The sequence below is a fragment of the Prunus dulcis genome, chromosome 1 (assembly GCF_902201215.1).
Source record: "Prunus dulcis chromosome 1, ALMONDv2, whole genome shotgun sequence".
Classification (NCBI taxonomy): Eukaryota; Viridiplantae; Streptophyta; class Magnoliopsida; order Rosales; family Rosaceae; genus Prunus; species Prunus dulcis.
Genome location: NC_047650.1, coordinates 25,604,704 through 25,623,866, shown reverse-complemented (window position 1 = coordinate 25,623,866; position 19,163 = coordinate 25,604,704). Strand labels below are relative to the sequence as shown.

At 37.2% G+C, this 19,163-nt stretch overlaps 3 protein-coding genes and 1 pseudogene across 3 annotated transcripts; all 4 read right to left on the bottom strand.

Annotated features, from left to right (window-relative positions):
- Window positions 1–24: 24 nt before the first annotated feature.
- LOC117615371 lies at window positions 25–2,437 on the bottom strand (annotated as a pseudogene).
- Window positions 2,438–3,018: 581 nt separating this feature from the next.
- LOC117638407 (cytochrome P450 CYP749A22-like) lies at window positions 3,019–5,270 on the bottom strand. Its single transcript, XM_034373542.1, has 5 exons — window positions 4,869–5,270; window positions 4,569–4,795; window positions 4,252–4,484; window positions 3,746–4,124; window positions 3,019–3,642 (listed from the first exon to the last, which is right to left on the bottom strand). Exons 1-5 carry the CDS (start codon window positions 5,149–5,151, stop codon window positions 3,214–3,216), a joined length of 1,551 nt encoding a protein of 516 aa, XP_034229433.1. The 5' UTR covers window positions 5,152–5,270; the 3' UTR covers window positions 3,019–3,213.
- Window positions 5,271–7,943: 2,673 nt separating this feature from the next.
- Window positions 7,944–10,679, bottom strand: LOC117615184 (cytochrome P450 CYP749A22-like). The gene is made up of 5 exons (XM_034344215.1): window positions 9,887–10,679; window positions 9,560–9,786; window positions 9,192–9,424; window positions 8,724–9,102; window positions 7,944–8,637 (listed from the first exon to the last, which is right to left on the bottom strand). Exons 1-5 carry the CDS (start codon window positions 10,167–10,169, stop codon window positions 8,209–8,211), a joined length of 1,551 nt encoding a protein of 516 aa, XP_034200106.1. The 5' UTR covers window positions 10,170–10,679; the 3' UTR covers window positions 7,944–8,208.
- A 1,194-nt stretch (window positions 10,680–11,873) lies between these two features.
- LOC117614108 (cytochrome P450 CYP749A22-like) lies at window positions 11,874–14,107 on the bottom strand. The gene is made up of 5 exons (XM_034342801.1): window positions 13,777–14,107; window positions 13,461–13,687; window positions 13,137–13,369; window positions 12,584–12,962; window positions 11,874–12,465 (listed from the first exon to the last, which is right to left on the bottom strand). The coding sequence occupies exons 1-5, from the start codon at window positions 14,063–14,065 to the stop codon at window positions 12,037–12,039; spliced, it is 1,557 nt and encodes a 518-aa protein (XP_034198692.1). The 5' UTR covers window positions 14,066–14,107; the 3' UTR covers window positions 11,874–12,036.
- Window positions 14,108–19,163: the final 5,056 nt, after the last annotated feature.

Genomic DNA, 19,163 nt, shown 5'->3' with positions numbered 1-19,163 from the left:
CGGTTTATATCGGTCACACGCAAGTCACAGCGAGTGTAGAATTACTTGAACTCCGTGTTGTGGGCGAACTGTAATGTACTGCAAAGGAGAGTGGACATAAGCAGGGGAAAGGGTGAAGGAGTAGCGTTGTAGAATCATTGACAAAACGATCTTTGCTTCAGTGGTTGCATAGTCCAACCCAACGCAATTTCGAGGTCCCATTCCAAAGGGTAAGAATGCAGCTATTCTCTTCTTTGTGGCTTTAGCAAACCCTTCGGAGAATCGCTCCGGTTTGAAAAGGTGCACGTCTTCTCCCTAGAGTTGAGGCTCATGGTGAATTGCTAGACTTGGGATGAATATTTCAACATTAGCAGGAACTATGAGCTTTCCCAGTCTAACTTCCCTTTCAACTTTCCTTGCAATGGAAACAATAGGAGGATACAACCTTAGAGACTCATTGATGATCATACCCATTTGCATTGCATTTGCATGCATCAAAAGGAAAAATAGAGAACAAATCCGGATTTTATACATATTAGTTGAACATTTTTTTGTCGCTTGGACAAGCAATTGACTGTGTGACATTCTTACTGTTTTTAGTTTGGCAAGGCTATCAGAGTTTGGAGTTTGTTTGCCAAATATTTGCAGGATCTCCTTTCTTGCTTCCTCTTGCCAATCTGTATGGAGTGCCAGGAGAAAGACAGTCCAAGCCAGCAAAATAAAATGTCTTGCATTTGTCAACCAAATCATCCACCGAAATCCTCTGCTTCTCATTGGAATCATGATGAGCCTTTAAGAAAATCACTCCCAAAGCTGTCTGTTTCTCCAATCATTATCGCCTTCTCTTCTCGTTTCTTGACAATCTCTAGTATGCCCTCACGTATTCCTTTCTCTAGCTTCTTTGATTCGACCTCATCCTTTGGTTTTAATAAGCTTACTGCAACATAGAATGAAAGATATGAACATGTGAAATGAGAACAGAACATCATTAAAATTGATAAGTCATAGAGAAATTCAACAAAATGAAGTTACCTGATGCCAGGAAACCTGTATTTGAACAAATTTTTGAATATCAAGAAGTATAACTTCATCAACATCTCAAAAAGGTTCTTCCCTTCTAAGTAGCTGCTGCCAAATGCTGTCCTGGAAACCACTTCTGAAGTCAACAATCTAAATTCTTCAAACACCTCAATCTCTTTGCCTTCATGTTTTTTCGACCTTACTAACATCGTCTTAACACTAGCTGTCATTGTTGGAATCAATACTCCAGTAAAAACAAAAACAAAAAACAAACAACAATGCCATATCATACAGTTTGAAAATTTGCAAGACTTGGCAGTAACTGTAAGTCTGCACAACTTACTTTTAAGCTATCTCCATGGAAGGCATGGTTGGCCAGCTTTCGCAATTTTCCCCATTTTTCACCTTCCGTTGATGCAAGGCCATCTCCTAATAGTTTCTTTACATAGGCTTGAGGCCCCCCTTTTTGAATAAGCTCTATGTTTGTTATTCAGTATCTCTTTGCACAACTCAGGTTCCCCAATAACTAATTGAGCTTGAGAACCATACCACTGCAGAAAATTCTTCCCTGTTGGAGAAAAAAAAAAAGGTCAGATTATTTCTCGGAACTAAGATTTAAAAGCCAAGTTAGGAAAGAGTTTATTATTACCATATATCTTGGTCCATGAATGAATATGAGGTTGAACTTTAGGTAATATATCATGTGATAAATTCATGGGCCTTCCCATTGTTTCCTTTTTCATGCTCATGATTTCTTTGGTGCTTCCGTGGATAAGTCTGTAAGAACGGCCCTTGATTCCCTGCAAAGCCAACATATTCTGGATGCGAATCTGATGTAGAACAGATGGCAGATTTTATCGCGGTTGAGCTAGAAAAAGGACGTAGTGGGAATTTGCAGTTTTGTCGTCCAAGCTCCAATTAGGACGCAAAATACCATTTCGGAAAGGGAACGACGCCAAGAGCCTAACTCACAGCTTTGCTGTGACATATGATTGATTTTGGAATTCTGAGGTCGTTTGGCCTTCCAAAACTGCAGTTAAAGTTTGGTAGTTATTTTCCAATAAATTCTGTTTTTGACAGTTTAGGAGTTATGTTATTAAGACTCCAAATTAATTTGGAGTTTTTCAGTTTTATGTAATAACTCCCCTGGTAGTTGAAGGGTTGAGGGTTGTTGAGAATTGTGTATTTAGACGAGTTTGTCTAATGTTTTCGACAATTTAGTTTTTTTTAATAACATTAATCTAAGAGAGATTCTCTTGATTTTCTGGTGGAATCCAGTTTTTCTTGTTACTCAAGGTTTCGCTTGAAACCCTCATTGCTTGTGCTGCGTCAGAATCGGAGTCCACCATAGTTGGTGAAAGATCTTGATGAGAACTAAGAGAAGGAACAAAAACAGAAATCTTGAAAGAGTGATTACTGGATCTCTGAACCAACTCATTTTCCTGGCTATTTTTCTCTTTGGCTCTATCTCTGAACCTACTGATTTCCAATTGGGATACTTATGAATTTATTACTTAATTGGGATGCATGTAGTATAAGATTATGACACCAAGAAGATGCCAGTTTTGTCCCTAACAAGATGACCCTGCAATATTATATGGCTTCATTGTGGATTATGTGCTTGCTTTGCTAACAACCAATGACGCTGCAACATTATTAAAATTTGTGACTAACTGGACTATACTAAACTTTGTGCCGCCCTCTTTAACAATTCCTTTGTCATGTTGGAGATTTCTTTGGTGTTAATCCACCAAATTTAACCATCACTTCTCTCTTCATTTCCTCTGTAGTCTGTTTCTAAGTACCCTTATTTTCTTGGCACGTGCAATGTGCAATTTCTTTGGCTGTTCCCAAGTTTGAAGAAAACTCCCTTATACTTGTTCATTTTTGTACACATCAGCTATCAGAATAATGTATATATGTAGGTTCCCATGAACCTTATTATTTTCATATTTTGGGGTATATGCTTTAGTACAGTTCATGCTAATGTGCTGCCTGGGGTTAGAGATGCTCTTTGGGTTCCCAAAACGTTTTATTTCATCAATGGAAATTCTACCAGAAACATGCAGCAAAGCAGCAGAACAGGAGGTTAAGTTTTTACAAACTTCACAGCAGACATTACAATCTTTTAAAATAACAAGCTAACCATGTCCAAGGGCATTACGTAATCCATACACCAAGTCCAAGATTATGGGCAATTCTGGTTCTTTCAGTTCACAGTGAGTGTAGCATTATTTGAAGTCCATGTTGAGGGCGAACTGTAAGAAGCCGAAAGGGAGAGTGGACATAGTCCGGGGAGAGGGTGAAAGAGTAGCGTTGTAAAATCATTGACAGAACAATCTTTACTTCATTGGTTGCAAAGTTCAAACCCACACAATTTCGTGGTCCCATACCAAATGGTAAGAATGTGGCTATGTTATTCTTAGTAGCTTTAGCAACCCCTTCAGAGAATCTCTCCGGTTTGAAAAGATGCACGTCTTGTCCCCAGAATCCAGGCTCATGGTGAAATGCTAAACATGGAATGACGAGTTCAACAGTAGCAGGGATAATGAGGTTTCCCAGCCTAACTTCCCTTTCAGCTTCCCTCTCAAGGACAACAATAGGCGGATATAACCTCAGAGTCTCATTGATGATCATAGTCATCTGCATGAAAATGAATATTTGAAAAGAAATCAGTATTTCATAGTTAATGAAGAACATTTATGCCACTTGAAGAAGCGATTGGTTGAGTACTGGACTTTCTTACTGTTTTTAGTCTGGCAATGCCATCCGTATTCGGATTTTGTTTTCCAAATATTTCTAGGACCTCCTTTCTTGCTTCCTCTTGCCAATCCGTATGGATTGCCAAAAGAAAGACAGTCCAAGCAAGCAAACTACTAGAAGTTTCTTGTCCGGCCAAGTAAAATGTCTTGCACTCATCAACTAAGTCATCTACAGAAATCCTCTGGTTGTCATTGGCATCATGATGAGCCTTCAAAAGTAATCCAAGAAAATCACTCCCAAAGCCATCTTCTTCTCCAGCCATTGCCTTCTTTCCTCTTTTCTTAACAATCTCTATTATGGAGTTATATATTCCTTTCTCAAGATTCTCTGATTCGATCTCATCGCATGTTTTATAAAACTTACTGTAATATTCAATGAAAGACTTAACATGAGAACTAAACTAATAATCCAAGAATTCGTTTGTGAATAGTTCTTTGATGTGCAGCAGATGGGGAAAATGAAAAAAAAGAAAAAGAAAAAAGAATTCACCTGATACCAGGAATCCTGAGTTTCAAAATGTTTTTGAAAGATAAGAAGGATAACTTCATCAGCATCTCAAAAATCTTCTCCCCTTCTAAGTAGCTGCTGCCAAATGCTGTCCTGGAAATCACTTCTGAGGTGAGCAACCGAAATTCTTCGAACATCTCAATCTCTTTGCCATCTTGATTTTTCCACCTTTCAAGCATAATCTCAGCACTAGCTATCGTTGCCGGAGTCATACTCTACCATCATGCCATTAACAAATTTACTTTCAATTTATGCATTTCTTATTTTTCTGCCAGTCATAAACAACTGTAAGAACTTACTTTTAAGCTCTCTCCATGGAAAGCATAGTTGGCCACCTTTCTCAATTTTCCCCATTTTTCAGCGTTGGTTGTTGTCACAAGTCCATCTCCCAGTAGCTGCTTCACAAAGCTTTTGGGCTTGCTTTTCGGATAAGCTCTATCTTTGTCATTCAGTATCTCCTTGCACAACTCAGGTTCCGTGATGATCAATTGAGGTCGAAGACCATACCATTGAAGAAAATTCTTCCCTGTTGCAAAAGATGACAAAAGTTATTTCAGAACAGAGACTCAAAAACCATAGTCAATGAAGAGTTTCTTTACCATATAACTTGGTCCAGGAGTGAAAATGAGGTTGAACTCTGGAAAATATGTCATGTGATAAACCTTTGGGCTTGCCCATGGCTTCATTTTGCATGTTGAAGATTTCTTTGGTGTTTCCATGGACAAGTCTGTAAGCAGGGCCTTTGATGCCCTGCAAAGCCATCAGCCTCTGTATGCTTATTGGTTTCCACCATAGCTTGTGAAAGATCTTGATGAGAACTAAAAAGAGGAACAGACACACAGCGCTTGAAAGAATGATTGCTACTTCTCCAGAGGAATCCATTTTTTTTTAGTATAGTTTTTCTCTTTTGCTAGATTTCTGAACCAGATCAATATTCAGCTCCCTCAGTTGACTATTTAAATTGTTGCTCTGTTAGGGCTAGTTGGAAGTTGCTATGCTTTAAAATCAATAGCTTCTATTGTGCTGCAAGAATAATTAATTGTGAAAAAAATCATTTAGGTGTTTTGTAAACTATATTTTAAAAAAATATTATAAGTAATCAAAGTGTCAGTTTCGATTTCTTGGACCACAGGAGTCCAAGAGATTGTGGTCACTCACCGTTGGATATTAATTCAATGGTTCAAAATGATATATATAAATGCAATATGACATAAATGATTATTACCTGATTCAAGTCAACCGTTGAATTTACATCTAACGGTGAGTGACCATAAATCTCTTGGACTACAGGAGTCCAAGAAATCAGGACTGATCAAAATATTTGGTAAATTTTTATCAAAAGTGCTTTCGGTGTGTACAATAAAATAAAATAAAAACATGAATCATGATGAAATTATTTGTTGTTTTCTTAGTTCTTTTTCTACTCTTTTTTTTTTTTTTTTTAATTTTAAACAACTACTTTACGCTACATAATTTTTCTCTTTTTTTTAATTCACACTTTTTTTGGGTCAAACTTTTTCGTCTCTCTCTGCATCTCCTTTTTTTTTTTTTTTGGGAACCCCTTTTTTCTTTCCAGATCTCTGCATCTCTTTCTGCCGCTCCTCCTTTTTCATCATCTTCTTCTCTTTCTTCCTGCCGCCTGCTTCTTCTTCTCCTTTCTCTCATCACTTTTTTTTTTTCAAAAATTCTCTACTCTACTCCTTCTTCTCCTTGTTCTATTTTTCTCCCTCTGCCCAGAGAAGTCGTCCTCCTTGCACAGTCGTCATCGTCGTCTATAGTCCATGTTGTGGAGTCTCGTTGTCTGCCGTCGGTGGTCGTCTGCCATCGGTGCTCGTCTGTAATCGTCGTCGTCTACAGCCCATGGTCGGAGGTTGAGGTTGTGGTTGTGGTTGGCGCTTGGGTGGGGTTTGTTGCAGACGACGAATAGAAAAAGGGATGTGAGTTAGAACGAATAGAAAGAGCGAGGGTTGCGAATGAACAGAATGAAGAAGAAGAGGAGTTTGCAGAACGGAGGAGAAAGAGGAGTCTGCGTCGTTCGATGTGTATTGGAGGGATAAGTACTGTCTATTTGAAAAATAAGTGAGGGCATTATGGGAAAGTCAAAATTTCATTAAAATCACCTGTTAAATTTTTTTTAAAGCAGCTTTTAAGATATGGGTTATTGCTGCTTTCACAAAAAAAAGCAGTCATTGACTGCAATTTTTTTTAGAGAGATTTTGGAAAAGACCAAAAAAGAGATAAATTTTTTGAAAGAAACTAAAATAGACAAAATTGTTCTTATTTATTTTTGAATTTGTTAAGGAATTCTTTATATTTGCATGTCTTTGTTTTGAAAGTTGATAGGTATTTTTGTCTTTTTCAAAAAAAAACTTTGGCTTTTTTTTTAAGTGAAAGTTTTTTGTTGCTAAAACCTAAATTTCATATGAAACGGAATTGATAAATTCTACTTAGACTTATGCAATTTAGTATAGAATATCAAAACGAAAAGTTAGCAATGATGGAATTTATATTCTGTTTATTGAATCACATGAAATTTTACCTAACCCCATATAATATATGTATTTTTTTTTTTAAAGCTGCTTCTTGATGTTTACCAAACACCATAATGTTGCAAAATTTTTATTAAAGTCACTTTTTTTAAAATTTAAGCACTACCAAACGCTACTTTATTGTAATAATAAATTGGGTGGTATAATAAAATACTACTGTCAATTTTGACCTTATCTGAAAACACACCAACTTGTACATGAAGAAAAATCGCTAGGCGGTAGGTAGAACCTAGCACTAGGGGAGTAATCAAGGCCTATTTCTTTTATTTATTTATTATTTAGTCTTATAAATTATTTAAAAAGAGTGTAAGTAGATAAATTGGTGTGGGAAATCACCACTCTTAATTTATACCAAAATTATGCAAAATAAAACTATGTATAAATTATAAAATACAACCATAATACATATATATTAAACAAATAGTATAATATTTATTTGTTTTTTGTTATTTATTAGTGACAGTCCTGATCTCTTGGACCCCTGTAGTCCAAGAGATTTATGGTCACTCACCGTTGGATGTAAATTCAACGGTTCACTCATTTATGACTTGAATCGGGTAATAATCATTTTATGTCATATTGCATTTATATATATAATTTTGAACCATTGGATTAATATCCAACGGTGGGTGACCACAATCTCTTGGACTCCTGTGGTCCAAGAGATCGGGACTGTTATTAGTGATTGCTTTAGTGATTTCATAATACAAAATCCATTTAATGTTGTATTTTCTAAGGTCCAATCCTCATCAAAATAGGGCATTTGGTTTTATTAGAGGTTTAAGCCCAGGCCCAATTGAAAGCCCATCTCTCCTTTTGTTTTTTCCATCAACATATAAATAACCCGCGACCTCTCCTCCTCTCATCCTCATATCTCTCTCTCATAGCCGTGCTCACCACCCCCCAAATCTCGTCCCTGACCTTGGAGATTCCAAAATGGCTATTTTTTTGGGTCAGACTCGCCCAAGTTAGATGGATTCTTCTTCTCTTCAAGTGGAATGAACGCATATAAAAATGGGTATCCATGTGATTCCCAAGTTGAGATTTAGTTAAAAGAAAGTTACCTGATGCCAGGAATCCTGACTGTGTGATAAGAAGGTTAACATAAGCTGATGCAACAGTCAATAAGAAGGTTAACATAGGCTATCACAGCTTTCAATTATTCTCATTAAATTTCAATGTCTTGAGAAACCATCCTTTTCAATCAAATTCATGCTTCCATGAAGTTCAAGCTTTGTTTATTGTACAATTGTTGTTGGGAAATGCATTGACTTCAATAACATCCTTTTCTTCTTAATTAGAGTTGAAAGGACAGTTGACAAATAAGCTCTTGTCTTGTCTCAAAGTGCAAGGCACAACATGGACTTATGTCTACTTGGGCAGTTCAACTTCAAAGTGAATGCAGCATTACCTGAACTCCATGTTGTGGCCGAACTGTAAGATAATGTAAGGGCAAGTGGACATAACCCGGGGAAAGGGTGAAGGCATAGCGTTGTAGAATCATTGACAGAGCAATCTTTGCTTCAGTGATTGCAAAGTTCAAGCCCACGCAAGTTCGAGGTCCCATTGAAAAGGGTAAGAATGCGCCTATGTTGTTGTTAGTTGCTTTAGCAACTCCTTCTGAGAATCTCTCTGGTTTGAAAAGTTGCACGTCTTGTCCCCAAATTTGAGGATCATGGTGGACTGCTACGATTGAGACAACCACATCAAGATTACTAGGAACAATCAGCTTTCCTAGTCTTACTTCCCTTTCGACGTTCCTTATAACCGAAACAGCAGGGGGGTATAACCTTAGAGCCTCATTGATGATCATACTCATCTGCATCAAAATGAAAAATAGATAACCGAATCAGGATCTCAAACTTTATTGAGAACATGTTTCTACCACCTAGACAAGTTTCTTACTGTTTTCAGTTTGCCAATGCCATCAAGATTTGGAGTTTGTTTGCCAAATAATTGTAGCACCTCCTTTCTTGCTTCCTCTTGCCAATCCGTATGGAGTGCCAGAAGAAAGACAGTCCAAGCAAGCAAAGTATTAGTGGTTTCTTGTCCGGCAAAGTAAAACGTCTTGCACTCATCAATTATCTCCTGCACCGAAATCCTCTGGTTCTCATTGGCTTCATGATTAGCCTTCAAAAGTAATCCGAGAAAATCACTCCCAAAGCTGTCCTTTTCTCCAGCCATTGTCTTCTTTTCTCTTTTCTTAACCATCTCTATTATGGAGGCATGAATTCCTTTCTCAAGTTTTTCTGATTCAATCTCATCGCTGGTTTTGAAAAACTTGCTGCAACATTAAATGAAAGACTAAAAATGAGAACATAAGTAACTCTCCAAAATAATTTTCTTTTCTTCAATTGGAGTATTAAAAGTTACCTGATTCCAGGAACCCTGACTTTGAGAAAATTTTTAAATATTAGGAAGCCTAACTTCATCAATATCTCAAAAATGTCTTGTCCCTCTACATAGCTGCTGCCAAATGCTGTTCTGGAAATCACTTCCGATGTGAACAATCTAAACTCTTCATACACCTCAATCTCTTTTCCTTCATAAACTGTCCACCTTTCTAGCATCGATTCGGCACTAGCTACCATCTCTGGAATCATGCTCTAGTAAAACAATAATACCAACATGCTATTAGCAGACTTTTCCCTTCAATTTATTATTTTCGTGTTTAAATAGTTGACACAGCTATTACTATAATACTCTTTGCAACAAAGTATCAGTAACTTTAAAAAACTTACTTTTAAACTCTCTCCATGGAAGGCATGGGTGGCCAGCTTTCGCAGTTTTGCCCATTTTTCAGCTTCGGTTGTCACCACAAGTCCATCTCCCAATAGCTTCTTTGCAATGTTTGTGGGCTCTCTTTTCTGATAAGCTCTGTCTTTGTTATTCAGTATCTCTTTGCACAACTCAGGTTCTGTAATGACCAACTGAGCCCGACAACCATGCCATTGAAGATAATTCTTCCCTGTAATTGCATGCAAAAATTACCAAAACTCATCTTGTTTAGAACTAAGATTTAAATAACAATAGTTAACTAATTGAGATGGCTTGTTTTTGTTTGTTACCATAAATCTTGGTCCACGAGTGAATGTGAGGTTGAACTACAGAAAGTATGTCGTGTGATAAAAGTTGGGGCCTGCCCATGACTTCCTTTTTCATGTTGGAGATTTCTTTGGTGTTTCCATGGATGAATCTGTAAGAAGGGCCTTTGATCCCCTGCAAAGCCATCAGCTTCTGTATGCGAATCGGAGTCCACCATAGTTTGTGAAGGATCTTGATGAAAGCTAAGACAAGGAGCAGACACAGAAAGCTAGAAAGAATGACTATTAGGCCTCCCAAACTAGTCATTTTTTTTGGTATTGTTTTCTCTTTGCCTATCTTATCTCTATCTCTATCTCTTTCTCTTTCTCTTTCTCTTTCTCTACTGAGTTTTTAAAGGTCTTGACCAAAAAAAAAATACTGAGTTTTTAAAGCTTTTCTTGCTCCTGATTGTTTAGCAAAAGTAAAGAAAAAACCAGTTTTAAGTCATGGTTGTGTTAGCTTTTGATTGTTACTTAGCCGTCCTGCTATTTACTAAAATCCAGATGGCATATATGAATATCATGGTGAAACCTTAAGCTGCCATTTGTCGACTTTGGATACATCATGGTTAGTGACTTCATGTTGGAATTATCTCCCGGCTTCGTCACCAATGACATTACCGTATTACTAATCTTGCAAAACTTTCTCTTTATCACCACACGTCGTTCTCTTTCATGACTTTTCTCAACTTAACAGAGAGACTATAGCTTCCCTATGAAAATTCTGCTTTGGAAAGTAGTAGTGAACAACCTCTCATCTTTACAACTTTCTATATATAGATAGAGAGAGATAGACAGTTCTTAATCATCTGTTTCTTACTAGCAGCTGGCACTGGCAGGCATGGCAAATTATGTCCACCACTTTCTGTGATTAGCTGTCTTGGATGGATAAGATTGTAATAAGTGGCTTTTGTGAATTTCCAAAGACCAGAAAAAGCGGCTCGTTTGTGAAACATATTATGACCTAGGCATCACATGATACAAATAAAGATGATCCCTATGAAAATGTTGGGCCAAACGGCTAAATGTGTTCTCACGTCATCTAATTTGTGTTGTTTACATATTAAGTTTGAAAGTTCGCCATACGTAGAGTAGAACCTTAAGCTTTCTCGAGTATCAAATAAATAACCTAATTTATATTATTTACGTATTAAACTTGAAAGTTCGACACACATAAAGTAAAACCTTAAACTTCCTCGAGTATCAAATAAATAATGGCGCTGACGCACACGCATAGAGATAGAGTTCAATTTAGACTATGCCAAATGGGAGACTGAACTGTATAGACAGAGAAGCAAAAGAGGATTTGAATTCCTAGACAATGACATGTATTTTTTCTTCATTTTTTAAAATTCACATCACAAATTCACAATGGTCACACACATGGACCTAAAGGCGATCCCTGTATTGCCAAATTGGGCTTCATGTTAGGCTTCACGTTTAAAAAGGTAGCATGTGGGCTCATATCCAGTTCCAACGACAAAGCGTATGCTTAAAAATTTGACACTCTAAAAACGGCATTCTATTCTATTATCACATGATCTTCTCTTGTGTTGGAAAATGCTCGACTTAACTTGGAGAAAGGGATATTATAATAATTATGTTTATGAATACAGAGTAGTAGTGTTCTATATCCTTGCTTTTTGTTAATCTTCCTTCATCAATTGTTGTCCCTATTTTATGTTAATGAAATTACGTTACCCGAATCATCTTCGGTTTCGGATTAATTGCGATTACATATTGTGTTTAAGGTTTCTGTCATTTCTTAATTTGTTATGGATGAAACACTCAAACTGAAAATGTCCCATGATCAGTTTCTTAAGTATTTCTATTGCAGCGGTTAAGTGATCACTTTCATATTATATTATATTATATTATATTATATTGGTCCATCAGCCGTCTATAATATTGGCATATTCTAAGATATTACCTTTTTCTGGATGGATGCTTTAAGATCTAGTAAGATTCTTTCTCCCAAACCAAACAAAAATAAGTAAATTACTGTATTATCCAACAATACTGCCAAACATGAGGCAACAATAGCTAGGAAAAGTTGAAATGATAATTGACTAATAATACAGCGAGTTTATCAATTCACTTCCTGACTGCATGATGTCTGTGTTTCTGGATACTTATCAAAGTGAATGTAGCATTACTTGAACTCCACGGAGGGGGCGATTTGTTACTAGCTGAAAGGGCAAGTGGACATAGCCCGGGGAGAGGGTGAAGGAGTAGCGTTGTAGAACCATCGACAGCGCAATCTTTGCTTCAATGGTCGCAAAGTTCAATCCCACACAAGTTCGAGGTCCTACTCCGAAGGGTAGGAAAGCGCCTGCGTTATTGTTACTCGCTTTAGCAACCCCTTCTGCGAATCGCTCTGGTTTGAAAAGTTGCGCGTCTTGTCCCCAGATTAGAGGATCATGGTGAAGTGATAGGCATGACATTACCAACTCAACATTAGCAGGAACAATCAGCTTTCCTAGTTTAACTTCTCTTTCAGCTTTCCTTAACAGAGTACCAACAGGGGAATATAACCTTAGACACTCATTGATCACCATACTCATCTGCATCCAAACGAAACAAGACAAAAAAAACAAAAAACAAATCAGGTTTTGAATCTTAATTGAGTACATGTTTCTGCCACTTAGAACAAGCTAATGATTGAGTTCTTGACTTTCTTACTGTTTTCAGTTTGGCAATGCCATCAGGGTTTGGAGTCTGTTTGCCAAACATTTGTATGACCTCTTTTCTTGTTTCCTCTTGCCAATCCGTGTGGTGTGCCAAAAGAAAGACAGTCCAAGCAAGCAAAGAATTAGTAGTTTCTTGTCCAGCGACGTAAAACGTCTTGCAATCATCAATTAAATCATCCACTGAAATCCTCTGGCTGTCATTGGCATCATGATGAGCCTTCACAAGTAATCCAAGAAAATCACTCCCAAAGCTGTCTTCTCCTCCAGTCATCACCTTCTCTTCTCTTTTCCTGACAATCTCTAATATGGAGGCACGTACATCTTTTTCAAGTTTCTCTGATTCGATCTCGTCGCCAGTTTTGAAAAGCTTACTGCAACATTGAATGAAAGAACACACATGAGAACAATAAAAAGATAATAGAGAAGATTGGTTCTCTGCATAACAAGCCTCGTTGATCAATAAATCAGCCAATCAATACAAATATAAACAAAAAAGAGATTATATGGCTGTCCCCACATTCAGATTTAGTTGTAAGGAAGTTTACCTGATGCCAGGAACCCTTATTGTGAAAGAATTTTTGGTTAACAGGAAGCCTAATTTCATCAACATCTCAAAAATGTGTTGTCCTTCTATATAGCTGCTGCCAAATGCTGTTCTAGAAATCACTTCTGAAGTGAAAAACCTAAACTCTTCAAACACCTCAATCTCTTTCCCTTCATAATTTTTCCACCTCTCTAGCATTGTCTCTGCACTGGCTACCATTGCTGGAATCATACTCTAGCAAAACAACACCGTCATGCAGTCAATTAGCAAACTTAGTCTTCAATTAATTGATTCTAAGGAATTACCAGAAACTCTAAAAACTTACTTTTAAGCTCTCTCCATGGAAGGCGTGGGTAGCGAGCCTTCGCATTTTTGCCCATTTTTCACCTTCTTCTGTTGTCACAAGTCCATCTCCTAAGAGCTTCTTCACAAAGCTTTCGGGCACTGTTTTGGGATAAGCTTTGTCTTTGTTATTCAGTATCTCTTTGCATAACTCAGGCTCCGTGATGACCAATTGAGCCTTAGAACCATGCCACTGAAGATAGTTCTTCCCTGTTGATAAATAAATATGACCAAAATTTAACTTGGAACTCAGATTTCAAAACAATAGTTTAAGTAATTAAGACCGTTTTGTTTGTTACCATATATCTTGGTCCATGAGTGAACGTGAGGTTGAACTACAGAAAGTACGTCGTGGGACGAACTCAAACTCTTAGGCTTGCTCACGGCTTCCTTGATCATGTTGGAGATGTCCTTGGTGTTGCCATGGATAAGTCTATAAGGAGGGCCTTTGATGCCCTGCAAGGCCATCAGCTTCTGCAAGCGAGCCGGAGCCAACCATAGCTTGTAAAGGATCTTGATGAGAACTAAGACAAGGAGCAGACACAGAAAGCTTGAAACAATGATTACTAGGCCTCCCAAAGAAGTCATCTTTTGGTATTGTCTTTCTCTGAACCTGTGGGGATTTAAAGAGTCTACAGTTATGGAAGTATATTCTTGCTCTGAGTTCTTAAAACGAATTATTAAAAGGCCACTTGGACCCTACAACTTACAACTTACTCGTGTCGGCTTCTGATTGTGCTCTTCAAATTACGTCCTACTTAATATATTATTAAATTAAATTCGCAAAACTCTCTTTATCACCCTGTTTATAAAAAATTTCAACTTAACAGGAAATCATTGAACAAAGCTCCACTACGAAAAAAATTAATGGGATGTTAGTTGAATTAGCTCGGGTATTTGATGTGCTCCTAAATGGCTATCAGTTCAAGTCTCCATGGTACCGTTTTATGAAGAGATGTTGCACTATAGGATTTCGTCTTTGCATGGGCTGTCACTTGGGCTTAGCTCTGGTTGCGTGGGCTCGTTCCTAATGTTTCATGAAGAGGTAATCTCTTGTTGGGCAATGCTAACAACCTTCTTTCTAACCATCTCCATTTTTCTAATGACATGTGTCACTTTTGTTACACTTAAAACAATCTAATTAATGTCAAATGAGTTGTACATTCCTAATTCGTCTAAGTCAATTATTTAATTCTCCAAGATTATAAGCTCATAATTGCATAGTTTCCTAGGGTATGTAATATATTCTGCCTATTGTTGTATATTAGAATATCAATGAAATATTATTTCACTCAATCTGAAATGATATAAGAGCAGTTGATCATGATTGTCGGTTGACCTAACCCTAACAATCACTTCCGCAGCAGCAACCGTCATACAAACCCAACACTAACCTTCTCTCCAAACATTCATATCATTGTTCACATCATTCAACAATTATAAAAACCCAGCACCAGCCCATATTCCATCCGACAAACCAATTCAATGTCAAATCACTTTTTTGTTTTATTCTCGTCCTTTGCAAATCACTTTCCACTATTCTCTTTGCTTTTCCCCTCAGCCCAATGTTTGTTTGTTTGTTTTTTTTTTATCTTTTTTCTCATCACTTATAAGCCAATATCATGGCCAACGATGATGGATCAGCAAACACCAATCAATCCTTGGTGTCGAGAGGCTCCAACACTACCACACAAATCGTCACTTTGTAGAGTGACACCTCCAACTTCGACAAGAATCAAATTGGATGAGAATAATTATTCTCTATGGCATCAAGTCATGAACATCATGTGCGAGGAGACGAGTCCATGAGGATGAAGAAAATGTGACAATGGCATAGACAATTAGGGCATGCTTCTTTTGGTTATCTAAAACTTTTATTTCTATATTTGTTTTCCCAGTTTGCTGAATCAGAATTTCATTGTGAAACTTGCATTTTGGCGAAAATCCATCATATTTCTTACCTATTAAGATTGAATAAAAGTTCTATGCCTTTCATGATTGTCCACTCTGATGTTCGGAGACCATCCAGAGTTCCCACTATTAGTGGTTTTAAGTGGCTTGTGACGTTTATTGATGATTGCACCCAGATGATCTGGGTTTTTCTCCTAAAGCATAAAAGTGAAGTCATTGCAAAATTCAAGAAATTTCATCAATATGTTGCTACTCAGTTTGACAAGAAAATCACAACAATTCAGTCTAACAATGGAGGAGATTATGTCAACCATGACTTACATAATTTTTTTAAGCAAACATGGTATTGTTCATCAAACCACATGTGCATATACACTTCAACAGAATGGTGTCGCATAGCGTAAGAATTGTCATCTTTTGGAAGTTGTCCATGCTCTTTTATTTGAGGCTCGTATGCCCCATTATTTTTAGGAGAAGGCTCTTTGTTCTACTGCTTACCTCATAAATAGAACATCATCCAACATTCTTCAGTATCAAACTCCATTTCAGACATTGACCACTCTCTTCGCCATGCCGTCCACACCAAATCTCAAACCACATCTCTTTGGTTGTGTTGTTTATGTTCGGGTATATCCACATCAGCGGGGCAAGCTTGATCTGTGCACATTACGTTGTGTCTTTGTGGGGTATGTTGACACTCAAAAGGGCTATAAGTGTTTTCATCCTCACACTCAGACATTGCACGTTACAACATATGTGACTTTCCACAAGAGTGAGTTATGTTAGTCATGAGAAGTTTCTGAGCATCCTGTGCAGGGGGAGAGCTATATCTTTACAGAAGATACTCATAATCAAATCATCCAAATTCAACAAATTATTTTAGAACAACTAATGTTCAAGCTGCCAACTACAGTAGTGCAACAAGATCAAGAGTCACAAGGGCTGGAGACTCCAGATAGTGGTGCAGATAATTTCCCCCTACAACTCCTACTATAGTACCATCACCACTCATCCAACCAGATCCTGAAGATTCTCCACAAGTAACTGAACATTCAAACTCCAACTCAAACACTTTACCTAAGTCGAGTTATACAGGAAACACAGGTTATCAGTTAAACCCACCACCCCCCATACAACTAGAAGGGTCCCTAGAAAACACTATGCCCCTAATCCTAAAGTAAAAGTTAATACCCTATTGCTAATCATGTGTCTTTACATAGGCTGCCTCCATCATGTGCGTCATCTGTATTTCAATTATCTACTGTATCTATTCCAAGTAATGTGCATGAAGATCTGAAAGATCCCAAGTGGATTCAAGCAATGAATGATTAAATAGAAACCTCCAGAAGAATTCGACTTGGGAGATGACTATCATTCCTAAAAGGAAGATAATAGTAGGCTGTAGATGGATACATATGGTAAAGTTCAAGGCAGATGACATCATTGAATGATACACTAGTGGCGAAGGGTTACACTCATACTTATGGGATTGACTATAGGAAGACCTTTGCCCCTGTAGCCAAAATCAACACAATTTGGGTACTTCTTTCTCTAGCAGCAAACCTGGACTGGCCATTATACAAGTTAAATGCTAAAAAATAATTCCTACATAGTGACCTAGAAGAAGAAATCTATATGGATTCCCTTCCAGGATGCAAGATGGGGTCCAATATGGGCAACATGGTGTGTAAACTGAGAAAGTTTCTTTATGGATTGAAGCAATCACTCAAAGCATGGTTTGGAAGGTTCAGCAAATCAATGAAGAATTTCAGATACAAGCAAAGTAACTCAGATCATACTTTTTTTTTGAAACATAAGAAAGGTAAAGTCACTGCTCTTATTGTAGATGTTGATGACATGGTAATTACCAGGAATGACCTAGAGGAAAAGGCAGCATTACAACGCCACTTGGCAAGTGAGTTTGAAATGAAAGATCTTGGTGCTCTGAAGTATTTCTTAGGCATTGAAGTGGCTCGTTCATAACAAGAAATATTTTTATCACGACGGAAATATATCCTTGACATTTTGACTGACACTGGAATGTTAGCCAGCAAACCAGCAGATACTCCAATAGAGTTGAATCAACAGCTTGGTGAATATCATGATCAAGTACCCACCAACAAAGAAAGATATCAATGCCTTATGGGTAAGTTAATCTATCTAGGACACACTATACCTAATAAAACATATGTCGTAAATATGGTAAGTTAGTTTATGCATGCACCAAGTGAAGCCTATATGGATGCTGTAAACTGAATTCTGAGATACTTAAAGTCAGCTCCTAGAAGAGAATTTATATTCTCACGACATAGCCATCGAGATGTTGAGGGTCGTACTAATGCAGACTGGGCGAGTTTTGTTAAATGACAAATGATTTACTTCTTGATACTTTACCTTTGTGAGAGGGAATCTAGTCTCTTGGCGAAGTAAAAAATAGAAAGAGGTGTCAATATCAAGTGCTGAAGTAGAATATCGAGGTATGGCACATGGAGTGTGTGAGCTACTCTGGATAAGGAATTTGTTAGGAGAATGGGGGTTCAAACCCAAACATGTCATGCAACTCAATTATGACAACAAAACCGCAATAGACATAGCACATAATCCAATGCAACATGATATAACCAAGCATGTTGAAGTTGACATACATTTCATCAAGGAGAAACTCGAGGCAAAGATCATTGAGGTACCATTTGCTAAATCCGAAGATCAACTTGCAGATATCTTCACCAAAGCAGTCACATGCAAAGTATTTCACAACTCACTTAGCAAGTTAGGCATTGACGACATACATGCTCCAACTTAAGGGGGAGTGTCAAATGAGCTGTACATTCCTAATTAGTCTAAGTCAACTATTTGATTCTACAATATTATAGGGTCATAATTATATTCCTAGAATAGTTTCCTAGGCTCTGTATATATATTCTTCCTATTGTTGTACATTAAAATATCAATGAAAATATTATTTCACCCAATCTGAGAATTAGTGTATGAGGCAACTTATCTTTTATTTTCAAAGTTTACCCTTAGAGCATCCACAGTGAGGGGGTGTATTTTTAGGGGTGTAAAGCCACTTTTACATCCTTTTTACACCTCCAGATGGTGTAAATACGTTTTTTGCTCCAATGGAAAACGATGTAATTCAAAGATGCATATTCGATTTGTTTGTGATAATTCTTTTTTGTGTTTTTTTTTTTTGGTATGTTTTAACTTTTAAAAATTAATTTGTGCGTGTTAGATTTATTTTATTTTTCCAAATAAATGGACCTAAAAAATTTTAAATTTGGAGAACATATGATTTTACCTACAAACTAACATAAAAATATCTATGTAGAAATCTGAGCCAGTGGAAGTGCAATGCAAATTGCATGAAATCTAGGCCTTCCATTTTGAATTCAAATCCTTCTCTTTCCCTTTTTCTCTTGTGGGTCCGGCCTGCAAAGGATGTAAAAAAAGATGCAAATGTGCATCTAATTTTACATCTCCATGGTGGGTGTGTATTTTTACAACCATTTACATCTTCTAATTAGATATGATTCTGGCGACAAAGGGTGTATATTTAACATACACCCCCTTATACACCCTCTCATTGTGAATGCTCTTAGCCTTAAATGTATTGACTATGGGTGTAAATCGGCTAGAACGGATCAGAAACCAGTGTTCCGAAAATATTCAAAATTCAAAATTCGGATATGTCGGAAAAATCGAAAAATTTTCAGATAACATTAGTATTAATTATTTTATATGCTCAACTATGCATTTCGCAAACATCTCAACT